The sequence below is a fragment of the Rattus norvegicus genome, chromosome 15 (assembly GCF_036323735.1).
Source record: "Rattus norvegicus strain BN/NHsdMcwi chromosome 15, GRCr8, whole genome shotgun sequence".
Classification (NCBI taxonomy): Eukaryota; Metazoa; Chordata; class Mammalia; order Rodentia; family Muridae; genus Rattus; species Rattus norvegicus.
In genome coordinates, this window is record NC_086033.1 from 31,673,334 (window position 1) to 31,686,774 (window position 13,441).

A 13,441-nucleotide genomic window follows, 5' to 3' on the forward strand; every position below is an offset into this window, starting at 1 on the left:
GTCTGCAATGTGCTCAAAACTTCTGGGTTAAGTCACTTCATGTCCTACATCCTGTATCCCATACCCACATACCTAAAGCATGCCCAGCCTTACATGTTGGTCCTTTAACTGGCCCTCCTCTGGGAGGTCCTCCAAATGGAAGCAGGAGACATCTCCCTTTTCCTTGGAATTTATCCTCAGAGCAGAGCAGTGCTTATGCTGACAGATCTTAGAGTTGTGAATTCAGGATGCCCCAAATATTACATGGAGCATGCGTAGTCTTAAACTTTGCTGCCTAAAATTCAAATTTAACCAGGCAACTTGCTTTTTCTATTTCTGGAACCTGGAAATCTCGGGTTACAATATTCAAGTCCCTGATGACTCCACGGACATCTAAACCACTTCCATAGAAGGACTACCAAAGGCAGATGAAGCGTCTGTGACCTGAGGTAGAGAGGGAAGCTCAGGAACGTGAGCAAGAGGCAAAGCAGTTCCTTCATTCTTTAATTGAAGAAGAGGTGGAGGTGGGGCTGGTGGCATTCCAGTGAGGGTCTTGGAGTTTTAAACTACCTCTCTCCCTCACTGTCAACCTTGCTGTCCCCCAAAGATATGTGATCCAGATTCGGAGCCTACTTTTGTGGGGCCGTAGTGTTCAGCCAGGACGCAGGCCAGAGAGAGCGAACGGAAGGAAGCACCTAACTGGTTCTAGCCCAGGAGCGGAGCCTGCCCGCCTACCACCGGCGCCCGCTTGGACCCTGCCTACGGCCCAGGCCCCGCCTCCGGGCCCGCCCCCTTTGTTATCCGATACTTCCTTGGGTCAGCTGGTTCTGGCGTCAAGCGGAGGGATGGGCTGGCTCAGCTCGACCCGGCAGGGCTTGTTTACTATGGCTGATGATCTGGAGCAGCAGTGAGTTACTCCTGTCCGTTTTTCTTTCTGTCTCTGTCTATCTGTCCGGGCCAGGATCCGGGGACTGTAGTTGCGGACAGCTTCAGACTTTTCCGCCTTTCCTTTCAGGTTGGCTTCCAGGGAGGGATGGGGTGCGCTGAGGTGCCCCGGGAATGCTGAGTGATGAGAAGGCTGCGGAGCCGGGGGTTATTGAGGGACGAGCTTGTATTCAGCCTGAGGACTCTGACTTTCCACTTAGTCTTCGCGATCGCCCCCTGGTAGCCCAGTTAGATTGGTAGCAAAGCACGAGGAATAGCTAGCTCTTCCCGACGCGGACGTGGGGGCAGCGGCCGGGTGCTTGTTGAGACTTGCCCCCAGACTAAAGTCGTGGGTGTGAAAGGCCCTGAAGGACAAGGCATGGGTAGGAGAGAGAAGTCTCCACTGTGGTGGAATTAGTGAGGAACTGGCTTGCAAGTTCCTTTAGCCATTCACGTTCTGCTTGCAATCCTAGTTGATAGTTTTCTAAATCATAAACACATGCTTACTGCTGTAGTTTCAGAAGTAGGTCTGTTAGATTGGGATGTGGGGTTACCGCTCACCCAAGGGCATCAAGTTTGAGATGCCACCTGTGTGATGACTGTCTAACAGGATGAGGAGAAAGTTGCTTGGAGAATGACTCAGCTCCAAGGGTTTCACGGGAACAGGGCCTTTCCTTGACCTAATATTTGTCCTTTTGGATCTGCAGAACGAAACAATTTTGTAACAATCGTAAACAATAGCATAAGGGGCTTAAAGGACTGCCCAAGAGAGTACTGCTTTCTAAGAGGAAATTTATGGTGCCTACAGTGACTTGGGGAAACAGCATTAGAGCCAGAAAAGACTCTGTCATTCAGCTCCATTTTACAAATAAAGCAACAGAGGCTGATGCACATAGAAATTCAGAGACTTGCTCAGTTACAGGGTTCTAGAACAGAACTGCTCCGCTTCGCCCCATGAGAATGAGAGGCACCAGCCAGACCAGACCAAGTTCATGGTTAAGTGGCTTTGTTAAGAGGCGGCTTGCCTCACTTTCTCACCTCAGTGCTTAGCTCCCTAATAGCACTGGCACACAGTGTGGCAGGCACCGTCGCCTGTTCTCTTTCTGGGTTGTTTTTGGAGAAGAAAGGTACATAGGTCCCTGTCCCCAGCCCCCACCCCTTCCAGGACTTCGTGGACTGCTGCCAGTGTCACAGTCTCATAGGAAAGCATTTCTCCTGAGCTCTGCTCTTGAGAGTTAGAGCTGCGTGGGGTTCAGGTGTTATGGTCTGAGCTGTTAGAGTCTACAGTGCAAACAGAAGCATGAATCCAGATATCCAACCCCTAGTCCTTGTCTGCCCCAGCTCTGAATTCAGACCTGATGGATTCCCCAGTCAGGCACTAAGAGCACCCCAAACTTCCAGAAGCATGCAAGATAGCAGATAGCATGGAAATTTGTCTTTTGAGACTGGCCAAGATCAGTGGTCCAGGTACTGGTGCTTCTGGAAATTCTAGTAGACTGTTAAAAGGGTCCTGGATGTCCCTAGACTCAGCTTGGCTGAGACTGACAGCTTTTATCTGACCAAAGTCATTGATGTCCGACTCCCACAGCAACACTAGGATTTTTTGTTCTGTTTTTTTAATGGAAAACTTTCACTGATAGTAGCTATTACAAAATAGTAATCATATATACATATATATATGTATATATATATATGTATGTATGTATGTATGTATGTATGTAATGATTCAGCCAAGGGAAAACAAGGTTGATTTGGAGTTTATCTGTACGCTTTAGATGTTAACTCACAAACTTTTTAGGAACTTACGAGGTGGATACAATTGCCTCCCCTTTAAGGGTGGAGAAACTGACAAGAAAACTAATGTGCCACAGTCATATTGCCGGTACAGGGCCATGCTGGGATTAGAATGCTAACTTCTGACTTTAGATGGCACTCCCTTCAGAAAACGAAATCAAACAAGATGTGGTTTCATATATGGCCTCCAAAGCTGAGGCTGGAAGGCCCACAGGGAAGGTATCCTTTTTCCAACTTGCTGTATGACTGCTCTGTGTATCAGATTGCCCAGCTGTGAAGGAGAGGCTGGCCTGGGTGATTTCCAAGAAAACTTCCCAATCTAAAATCTGCTCTTCACGTGAAACTCAGGGTACCCATTGTATATGCTATGAGTAGTTGGGATGTTTCCTCCACAGGATGCCATTGTCTTCTCCCACTCATACCTACAAGCCCTTGCTGCAGTTTCTGGCAGTCATCCTATTACCTTCATCTAGGCAGAGTTCACAAAAAGAGAGATAACATGCAAGACAGGAAACGTAGAACAAAAACTGTAATTCACTGAGCAACTACATTTGTGGCAGGCCCCTGTCAAGGTTCATTACATCTGTCTGTCCATCACTGATGTACTTCAGACCCAGAGGTTCTGTTTACTCAAGCTGGTGCTTGAAAACTCTTCTCTTCTGTGGCTTAGTCACTGGGTGTGAAGGAGAAAGCAGAATAAGTTATCAGTTTTACTCTAGGACATAGGCAAATCTTCTCCTCATTTTACAACCTGAAAAATGGGCCAGAGGCAACCTGTGTCTTGTGGTGGCATGAATTCATGCCCCAACTCTAAGCTCAGACCTGATGGATTCCACAATCAGGCACTAAGAGCACCCCAAACTTCCAGAAGCATGCAAGATAGCAGATGGCAGGAATTTGTCTGTAATATCCTAAAAGAACAGCTAGTTCTGGGGGTGGCAAAGACTAGTAGAAATATTAGTTAAGTCTCTCCCTCTCCCTCTGTAATCTCCTTGAACATAAATTAAGATAACCAGTAACAAAGAGGAGTTGTAAAGCCCCAGGAAGATACTAAATACAAAACAGTCAAGTTTTGTATACATGGTATCTGCTATCTGTTAGGGGCCATTGTTCTGAATAGCCATTTGCCTAGGAAAGAGTAACCGTGTATCGGATCTCTTAGGCCTTGCTCACACTGAAGACCTCCTGAGGTTGGGAAACACCTTGTGCCCTGATAACTTTAGGAGCTATCAGCAAGTCCAGGAACAGAGCCTCCTTTTCAGTGTTGCCAATAAGTGCCTTTGTGTCCTCTTGTAGGCCCCAGGGCTGGCTGAGTAGCTGGCTCCCCACTTGGCGCCCCACTTCCATGTCTCAGCTGAAGAATGTGGAAGCCAGGATCCTCCAGTGTAAGTAGAAGAGATAGTTTGTTCCTCCCCTAAAGAGATCCGGAAAGGATATAGGATCTTCTCCAACCTGGGTACACAGAGCCCAGTGATTCTGCATTAAGAGTATATGGGTTAGAGGAAAGAAAATCAGTGGCTTGAGAGGGGATACAGACAGACAACACAATATTTCATGACAGTGGTCCCTCAATGCCCTCGCCCTATGGTAGCTCCCTCCTTCCATATCCTATGGCTTCACCTTAAACCCTATATACTAATGTGCATTGATTCACACTCAGAGATTTCACCCCTCCCTACCTCTTTTCCCTATCTCTTCTTTACTTTTCCCTCTCTTCTAAACACATAGCTGAGTACCTTTTAATTTACCACCTTCCTACTTGAGTGCCAGTAATCCTGTGTTTTCTAATATTGCTACTCCTGCCTTCTGCTCAAGCGTAGCCTACCACAGTTATTTGCACTTCACACAGAGCAGTTCTCATGAGCAATGTTGAAGAAGGGTACCCCATAGCAGCAATAGCCATTGGTTCAAACAGACCCTTAGATCATGTCTTCCCCCATATTTCAACCCCCATCACGATCCTCTCAACACTGCTGCTCTGCCCAACTCGAGCTACTCTCTGAGCACTTGAAAGGAACCACAGCGTTCAAGCCTCCCTCTAGGTGCAGACTGACTGACAGGCAGCTCTTTCTATGACTGGCCACCACAGCGGAAAAGCACTGCCCTACCTCAGTGTCTAACCACTCAAACCACTCCCATTGCCAGCTCCAGCACAGAACTCTAGACCACAGTTCTCTCTGATCATCTCCAAACACATGCAAATTTAAGAACAATGAGTCCAAGAGTTGTATAATATCAGGGACCCAAAGGGAATTGGGCACACCGTCTTGAAGAATGATATCGTTCCTCTTACTGCCTATAGACCAAATGGTCTGTAAATTTTCCTTGGATTTGAATTCATCAGTACATGAAGTATAAAAGAAAAATTATTCTGATACTTATTAAGTCTTTTAGAATGACTGTATAAAACCTGTTGTCATTGGGAAGATATCATTCTCAGTTCCCCATACTACGAGAACAACGGGGAACTTACAGCTAAGGGACAAAGAGGTCAGTGGATGGAAATTACTAAAGACAACAAGGACGAGGAGATTTTTCTGAGTGGACTCGGAAAGATTCTTACTGGAGAAAAGTCAAGGACTTAACACAAAAAAGTAGAAGCTGGTTCACTGGCTCAGATCTAAAGATGAGGGAACAGGGCACACGATAATTCTTGTGAACCTGACCTAGGTTCTGTCTGAGGCCAGGCTGAGGAAGCTGAAGATGGATGGGGACTGTTTTAGTTCACTTTTTGTTCCTGAGATAAAGCATTGACCAAATCAAACTTGAGGAAGAAAAGTTTATTTGGCTTCTAGATTACAGTTCATCATGAAGTTTGGAAGTCAAGGCTACGGTAACTTGGAGGCAAGACCTGAAGCAGAGCAATGTGGCTTAACTGGCTGGCTTCATGGCTTCCTCAGCGTGTCTTCTTTTTACTTCTTTTTTTTTACCCTTTTCTTTTGAGATAGGGTCTTTCTATGTGACCCTGGTTGTCCTGGAACTCACTGTGGGGACTAGGAGGGCTTTCCTTGAGGAGGAGAGAAAACTGAAGAGAGTATTCCAGGCAAAATGTCTGTGCTCTCAGGAAGCATTCCTGTTGCTTTACCCAGGAATTCTTCCTTTCTCAGGTCTCCAGAACAAGTTCCTGGCCCGTTATGTATCCCTCCCAAACCAGAACAAGATCTGGACGGTGACTGTGAGCCCAGAGCAAAAGGACCGCACCCCTCTGGTGATGGTACATGGCTTTGGGGGTGGCGTGGGCCTCTGGATCCTCAACATGGATTCCCTGAGTGCCCGCCGCACACTCCATACCTTTGATCTGCTTGGTTTTGGGCGAAGCTCAAGGCCTACGTTCCCAAGGGACCCAGAAGGAGCTGAAGATGAGTTTGTGACCTCAATAGAGACATGGCGGGAGACAATGGGAATCCCTACCATGATCCTCCTGGGGCACAGTTTGGGAGGATTCCTGGCCACTTCCTACTCTATCAAGTACCCTGAAAGGTAACATGAAGCAACCCTTCTCCCTCATGAGCTAACTCTGCCTTACTAGGCACATTCCTAGTAGTACTCTCATTCCCCAGTAACTTGGGCACTATGGTACCGCCAAGCAAATACAGTGTGTCCTCTGTTTATTGTTTCTGCTAATGTAGAGTTAAACATCTAATCCTGGTGGATCCCTGGGGCTTTCCCTTACGACCGACTGACCCCAGTGAGATCCGTACACCTCCAACCTGGGTCAAGGCTGTGGCATCTGTCCTGGGACGCTCCAATCCACTGGCTGTTCTTCGAGTGGCTGGGCCTTGGGGTGAGTCATCTCCAGATGAAGGACTCTGTCTTTAAGCCAAGGCCATCCCACCACCACCCACCTTGGCACACCTACCTGGTCTCTGTCATCCTCAACTGTTCTTAAACAGTGGGCCGGTTCCTAGCATTGCTACTTAAAACCAGTAATCAGGACCACATCTCTGTATTGGAGGTTTCAGGTCATTGATTATGTATTCTCTTTATCTGCATCAGAATGGCTGCCTTATGTGTTGGCAAAACCCAGAGAAAGGAAGGGGCTCTGATGTGCCACTTCTGCTACATGAGTGAGTTTGTATGACAGCCTGTTAGAGACTCGGGTGCAGCAGCCACCACTGGATTCCTTCCCATGGCTTACCAGCACGCGCAGCAAGCAGAGCTCAGATCCTCACACCATGGGTCATAGCACACCATGGCAGACAGGTCCCTCTGAGCCGTGCCCTGCTCCCGAGACACACCCAATCTCCCTCTTCTGGATTTCTTGCACTAAGTAGCCGTCAGAAGATTATGAGAAAGACACAGGACACACTATAGTCTGTAGGGTCAGAAGCTCTGAGTGCCCACACTGCCCACGGGCCTCCCTTGGAGGAGCCTTTTACTCTGCAGGCATAAGAAGCAGAGCCATTTGATTGACAAGGTAGGTGGCCCCTGTTTTGCACTGATAGCTTATGTCTACATAGCCTCTTGTTACAGTAGCTGAAACAGAATGGCTCCTAAGAGAGTGGAAAATGAACACTGATGTAAAAGGTAACACAGGAGTTCTGGGCAAAAGGGAGCAAGCAAGAGACGTAGGTGCCAAAGGGAAGTGGGCAGACGGAGGCTGACCTCAGAGTCCAGGGGCCTCCACAGGCTCGACACCAACCTTCCTGGTCTGACTATTCTCCCAGGTCCACGCAAGGCATCAGCTGTGGTGTTTGGTGGCTGCCTGGCAGCCATGGAGGACTGTGCTAGAGGGAGGGCAGGGCCTGTGGCTATGTTCACAGTACCTCCCTAGAGACCCCTCACAGACAAAAGGCCTTCCGGGACAGGGAGTACCCAGTGGGCCCAGTCCTTGCAGTCTGCCCACATACCTGCAGCTTCTACATGCATTGTGGTGAAAGCCAGTGGTGCTGTTAAGGTCACCTTTCCAAGTGTTCTGTTACACCCTGAAAGTGAGAGAGTGCTTGGGAAATGGTCCGGTTTCATTGCTACCTCCTGTAAGGTTGCAGGGTGGAGTTGGAGTAGAAGAGGGGGCGAACATATCTGTGACTGAAAACAAAAATCCTCTCAACACAGACCCTTGTGAACCTGTAGGAAAAGCGTTGGGGCTTCCTGGAGTGAACATTACCAACTTCCTTGAGGATGGTAGAGCCTCACTAAAATCACCGGTGACAGAAAAATCAAACTCTGACACTTGAAGTCCTCTGTGGCTTCCCAATAGGCTCCTGCACTCTCTTTGCCACTGTCATGTTAGACAGATAAAGGAACTAAGTCCTTGGGGAGATAAATTGGGTTATAGCTGTTTAAACATAAGCAGGCAGGAGTCCCTCTGCTCTCCCCACAACCACCCATATTGAGCGAGCGCTCCATAGTGTTTGTTTTGTTTGTTGTTTGGTTGCTTGGGATTTTGTGGGGAGGAGGGTGTTATTCTTTTGTTCTCCAGTATGGGCTTAAAGTAGGGTCTCATGCATCCCCAGACCAACCTTGAGTTTGAAACAATCCTCCTGCCTCTGTCTCCTGAGTGCTGGAATCCCAGGCACATACCACACGCCCAGCGTCATGTTGCTTGTCCTTCTGTCTCCCAGGGCCTGGGCTGGTGCAGAGATTCCGTCCAGACTTCAAGCGCAAATTTGCAGACTTCTTTGAAGATGATACCATCTCGGAATACATCTACCACTGCAATGCACAGAATCCCAGGTAAAGTTTGAACTACATAACGCTGTACATAACCCTTCGTCCTCGGGGGAACACAGGCACCGCAGGCCCGATCATTCCCAGAGTTCCCTAAGGGTGGTCACCAAAACTATAGGAAATAATAGATTTAATTAAACATGCTGTCCTCTCTAGAGGAAGACCTCATGGCTTCCCTAGTGACCAGCAGCTGGCATGATATGAAATAGTCTGGGAAACATTTAAAAGACATTTTTCAACTGAAAAATTGATAAAAATTTTTTGGTGTTGGTTTTGGATTTTATTTTATAGACAAATGTGAGGCCTTCTTTGTTTGTTTGTTTTTAAGGCAAATGGAGAAAGTAAAGTCTTTGCCCATTCACCACCTTCAGTTTCTAGTTTCTCACTTTTCGTCTAATATATCATGTTATATTGATTCAGAGAGAGACTTCTCCCATGTGTCCCTTTCTATACATATGTGTGATATGTCTATAGAAAGACCATGCATTGATTTCAGTTATACACACTTTGAAATAGTGTAGAACTGACATAAAGTCCTTTACCTCTTTTAGAGGTATGGCAGTGTCCTAGAAGTTCTCATCTCTCGCTGCTCCCAAGCAAGCTCGGAAAGCTTGCTGACCTGCAGTTCTGTCAGCATTGACAGCCAGGAAAGTAATCCTCTCCCATGGCCAGACCCTGTGAGAGGCTGGTACGAGTGGGACATGTTGGGAGCTCCACCCTGTGGAGACCTCACCCTGACCCGGCAGGAGGCACAGACACTACCCACCTTTGTCCAAGCCTGTCCAAGTGACTGTGGGCCCAAGGCTGTGAGGAAGGTGAGGCTGGGCCTTTCCTGTGAGCATTGTTCTCACTGCCCCATGGGAGCCGCCATTGCACGTGAGTGTAGCTAACAGCAAGGTCCTGTTAAACCCCGGGCCACAGGAGCTCCAACACAAGAGAGCCCCCAGCGTCCTGTCGCTTGCTCCACTCAGCTTTCATGAGCTCACCGTCAGTCCTCTACCTACCTGAAGGCCCACCTGAGGCCTTCTGTGCAGTGGCCGCTCAGTGTAAGCCACAGAATATTTAATTGGCTACTTGCTTGTGTCCCAGCTGAAGGAAAGATGCCATCCGGTGGCCAGCTCTCCCTGTCCCCTCCAGTCAGTTCCAGGACCATTCAGTTTTATAACACTCAGCTCTTTTACTGTAGCTGACAAGTGTCCGTAATTCCCATCAGTCCTTTGGAAAATAGGAACTCTGGCCAAGAGGAAATGTCTGAGTGGTTGGTACCTTCTCCACTCCACCTAGACTTGGGAGCTCTGCCTGAATCTCCATTCTTTTCAGCTTGACCTAAGGAAGTGTACATAGTTCCCTCCAGTTTTTGTAAGAAAATCAAGGTGTATTGTGGTTATATGATCTGCTAAGAAGACTCAATTTGAATTCATGTCTGATAGACTACAGAGTCTGTGGTGCAGTGTCTCATAGAGATGTTCTCTGTGTCTGTTAGAATAGGCAGAGCCCATTCAGGGTACAGAAGAAACCAGGACTACAGCTACACCAAGCAGGCAGAGCCTAGGAGGGAACGTTGTCCTCAGTGTCCCCTACTGCCCACAAAAGCTGCAAACTAGTCAGAAACCTGGCTCCCGTCCCGACTTCGCACAAACCTGGGAGGGAGATTAAGCTCACATTGGTGGGGTCCCCCTAACAGAAACTGCTGAGCCCCAGTCTCAGAAGCCTGATACATCTTTCATTCCTCATCCCAGAGTGTCTTTAGCAAAGCCCTCTGGGGATAGCCCTCCCTCTTCAGGCCTCACCTCTAGTGAATTCTCCCTCCATTTCATTATCAGCCAAGCCCTTCCCCGTGTTCTGAACTCTAGCACCCCCTCATAATCCTTGGGAAATTCTGAGTTAAAAGCACAGTTCTTATGATTATTTAGTCATTGCCAGTGTAAGCAATAATGCAGGCTCGGGGGGGGGGGGGGGCACCACATCTCTTCTGTGCCTGTCCCTTCCCCCAGCCCAGGGGGAACACAAGTCCTTGCTGCATTCTTGGACAGTGCTGCCCTATGTCCTGCTGGGGTTTCTCAAGCTGGCCTCAAGGCCTGTCACTCACCTCCCAGTCTCCTCACTGTTTAATGAGCCAGTGCTGGCTGCCAGGAGATAATAGACATGAAGACCCAGCCTAGCCTCTGAAGAGCAGCAAGCTGACATTTTGTTTTCCTGTCCATCCCCTCGATGTTTGGTTCTGTCAGTGGGGAAACGGCATTCAAAGCCATGATGGAGTCCTTCGGCTGGGCCCGGCGCCCCATGTTGGAGCGAATCCACTTGATTCGGAAAGATGTGCCCATCACCATGATCTATGGGGCCAATACCTGGATCGACACCAGCACAGGGAAAAAGGTGAAGCTGCAAAGGCCAGACTCCTACGTCCGAGACATGGTAGGTCTGCTCACTAAGGGGCGGGAGTCAAAGTGGACGGTGGGCAGGAAAGTCTTGGGTGACAAAGGGTGATCCACGTAAGGAGAAAATACACAGATGAGATAGAACAGGAGCTTTGACAGGGTCCCCTCTCTGCTAGATAGTTAGGAACTCCCTTTTCCTGTGCAGCAGCCAGGCACGTGCTTCTTCTATCCCAGACCTCCAGCCTCCCCTACCCCGAAGCAGAGCTGTGAGCAGCAGGGGTTGCAGTGAAGACTTCCTACACCCTGCTGTCTCCTGCACCTCCCGTTCCCACTGAGTCACTCGTGGTCCTGTTTCCTGCATAAAACAAGCAGCTCAAGCAGGAAGCACACAGGGGACGGCTCCCTAAATCAAAATGGGTTTTTGACATTAACTGGGTAGATAGATCCTTGTCTGAGAAGAGCTGAGGGTAACAGGCAAGCAGGAACTGGGGGAGAAGAAATGGTGGGACCACTGGGGAAAAAGAGACTTCCCAGCACTGGGGCTAAGGAACCAAGCCACTGACTGCTGTCATCTGTCCGCAGGAGATCGAGGGTGCATCGCACCATGTCTACGCTGACCAGCCACACATCTTCAATGCTGTGGTGGAGGAGATCTGTAACTCAGTTGACTGAGAGGGAGAGAAGGAAGCCGGAGTTGCTGTCATCTCTCTCCCTGTCTTAGTCAGAACTTCTGTCCTTTCCTCACCAACTAACATGTGCCAGCCAGGCAGAGTCTCGGGCTGTCCCCAAGACAGGACCACAGTGAAAAAGAGCACTTCCAACCCCATGCTGAGGGCAAGAGGCAGAATCCACCAGAGGCCTTGAACTCCCTACTCTGGGGAGAAACATAAAGGGCTGCCTAGTCCTGCCCGTTCTCTCCATACCAGGTGGTGATTATGAGGACTGCGAACCATGCCATCTCCCTGCATAGCCTTCCTTCCTCTAGACAGAGGAGGGCTCCCAGCACCTTTCCAGTGTGGGAATGTGTCAGAGAGTAAGTTCCATACAGGAACATCTTCCTTCTCCATCACTCCACGCTTCCATCCAACCCAGTTTCCACTTACCCAGGAGCTGCTCTACTCACCTGCACAACCGCTGCCTCCACCTTGGAGGCCAAATCCCAAGCTCTTACTGGCAGACGAGGCAAGAGATCAGGGCAGGATATAACACATGATGGGTTCCAACAGAACTGAGTATAGTGCAGGTCTGCTGGCTTCCAGCACAAGTCGAAAGCTTTGTGCACCAAGGTTCCATGCATACACCACTGCTATGGAGCCAATTTAAAGTTAACCTTGCTCTGTAGTCTAACCTGTTATGCAGGGACACTGTTATCTTGCCCTGTGTCTCAATCCTCTTTGCCTAAGTTGGGACACTTGGAGACTCTTCCTCTCGTTCCTCCCACTGTGAGGCTCTGAGCCTCTTCTGTGCCTTGGGCCCTTAAAGCCCCATGTGTAGTCATAGCAAAGGTGGCTCCTGTGGAGAAGGGGAAAGACCCTCCCACCCTAGAGTCATGTCTGGATTCACAAAGTCCACAAGTATCTGTAGCATTTTCTACCTGGCCCTAGAGCTGAGAGCCCCTCCCCAAGGCTCACTGAGGAGCTTTAAGCCAGCAGTTCTCTGTCTTTATCAGCCACAGAAATGCTTCTCACTGCCTGAACCTCTATGCCTATCATTGGTCACCATGGTCTCCAACTCACTCAGCTTCAAAAATTACCCATCAGCCCCCTCCAGTGAATCTCATTCCAGGTCCTGCTCTAAGCCTCTGGGTACTAGGCTGGGCCTGGTCCCAGAAGCCGGGCAGTTCCTGCCTCCTCCTTCACTTTTATAAAGCCAACCCTTTCACCAGAATAGTGTTAACTCCTGGTGCTTTGTACTACTGGTCCAGCTGCCTCGGGCTCCTTTTCTATATTAATAAAGAAGAGTAAAAATTGTCGGTGATGACGATGTTTAATATTATCCAACAAGAGTGCTGAGTGGTACTACCCCACAGCAGTCAGGCAGTGCCCATACAAGAGGATGGAGCCATGGAACCAACGAGGTACTGCCTGTGGGCCACTCCCTTTCCCGGGTAGTGTACCTCCAAGTCCAGGAAAGCACAAACTATCCTGTCAGCCTACCCATGGTGGAAGAGGGGTTAGTCCAGAGCATAGGTGAGCTAAACCTCAATCAAAAGAGAATTGGCTGCTCTGCTCTGCTCTGCTCTGCTCTGCTCTGCTCTGCTCTGCTCTGCTCTGCTCGGTCTACACCTTCCCAACTCTGCTCACCCTCTCCTGGTCATTCTCCCAGCCTCAACCCAGAAGTTCCTTACACAGGGAAACGTGGCCCTCTGCACCTCTCCTACCTAGAAGTTCCTGTTACGTGTCTCTATTGACACTCAACTGCCCCTTTTTTAAAAATGTAACTCAGGGCTGAAGAGACAGCTCAGGGGCTAAGAGACCTTCTCCTCTTGCAGAGACCCAAGTCCCATTCCCAGCACCTGTATCAGGCAGCTACCTGGAATTCCATTTCCAAGTGGATCTGACCCTTTCCCCTCTGCAGTCACTTGCACTCCTATGCCTGCATGCATATATATGGGCACAAAATGGCGGGATGAAGAGATGGCTGGGCAATTAACAGCGTTTGCTATTCTTGCAGAGAATAGGCATCCAGTTCTCAGA

The 13,441-nt window shown here is 49.0% G+C and overlaps 1 protein-coding gene across 3 annotated transcripts; it reads left to right on the forward strand.

Annotated features, from left to right (window-relative positions):
• Positions 1–756: 756 nt before the first annotated feature.
• Positions 757–12,718, forward strand: Abhd4 (abhydrolase domain containing 4, N-acyl phospholipase B). Of its 3 annotated transcripts, none has more exons than NM_001108866.1 (7): positions 795–886; positions 3,994–4,082; positions 5,805–6,177; positions 6,327–6,481; positions 8,262–8,373; positions 10,596–10,782; positions 11,328–12,718. In NM_001108866.1, exons 1-7 carry the CDS (start codon positions 825–827, stop codon positions 11,415–11,417), a joined length of 1,068 nt encoding a protein of 355 aa, NP_001102336.1. In that variant the 5' UTR covers positions 795–824; the 3' UTR covers positions 11,418–12,718. The 3 variants fall into 3 exon arrangements, with proteins under 3 accessions (XP_038949473.1, NP_001102336.1, XP_006252058.1); XM_006251996.5 differs by having other exon boundaries at positions 868–994; positions 11,328–12,717; XM_039093545.2 differs by lacking the exons at positions 5,805–6,177; positions 6,327–6,481 and having other exon boundaries at positions 757–886; positions 11,328–12,717.
• The last annotated feature ends 723 nt before the right edge of the window (positions 12,719–13,441 follow it).

Coding starts and splice junctions, on each gene's coding strand:
- Abhd4 (NM_001108866.1), top strand. CDS start 825: ATGGGCTGGCTCAGCTCGACCCGGCAGGGCTTGTTTACTATGGCTGAT. Junction 887..3,993: donor GCTGATGATCTGGAGCAGCA/GTGAGTTACTCC, acceptor GTCCTCTTGTAG/GCCCCAGGGCTGGCTGAGTA. Junction 8,374..10,595: donor TGCAATGCACAGAATCCCAG/GTAAAGTTTGAA, acceptor TGGTTCTGTCAG/TGGGGAAACGGCATTCAAAG.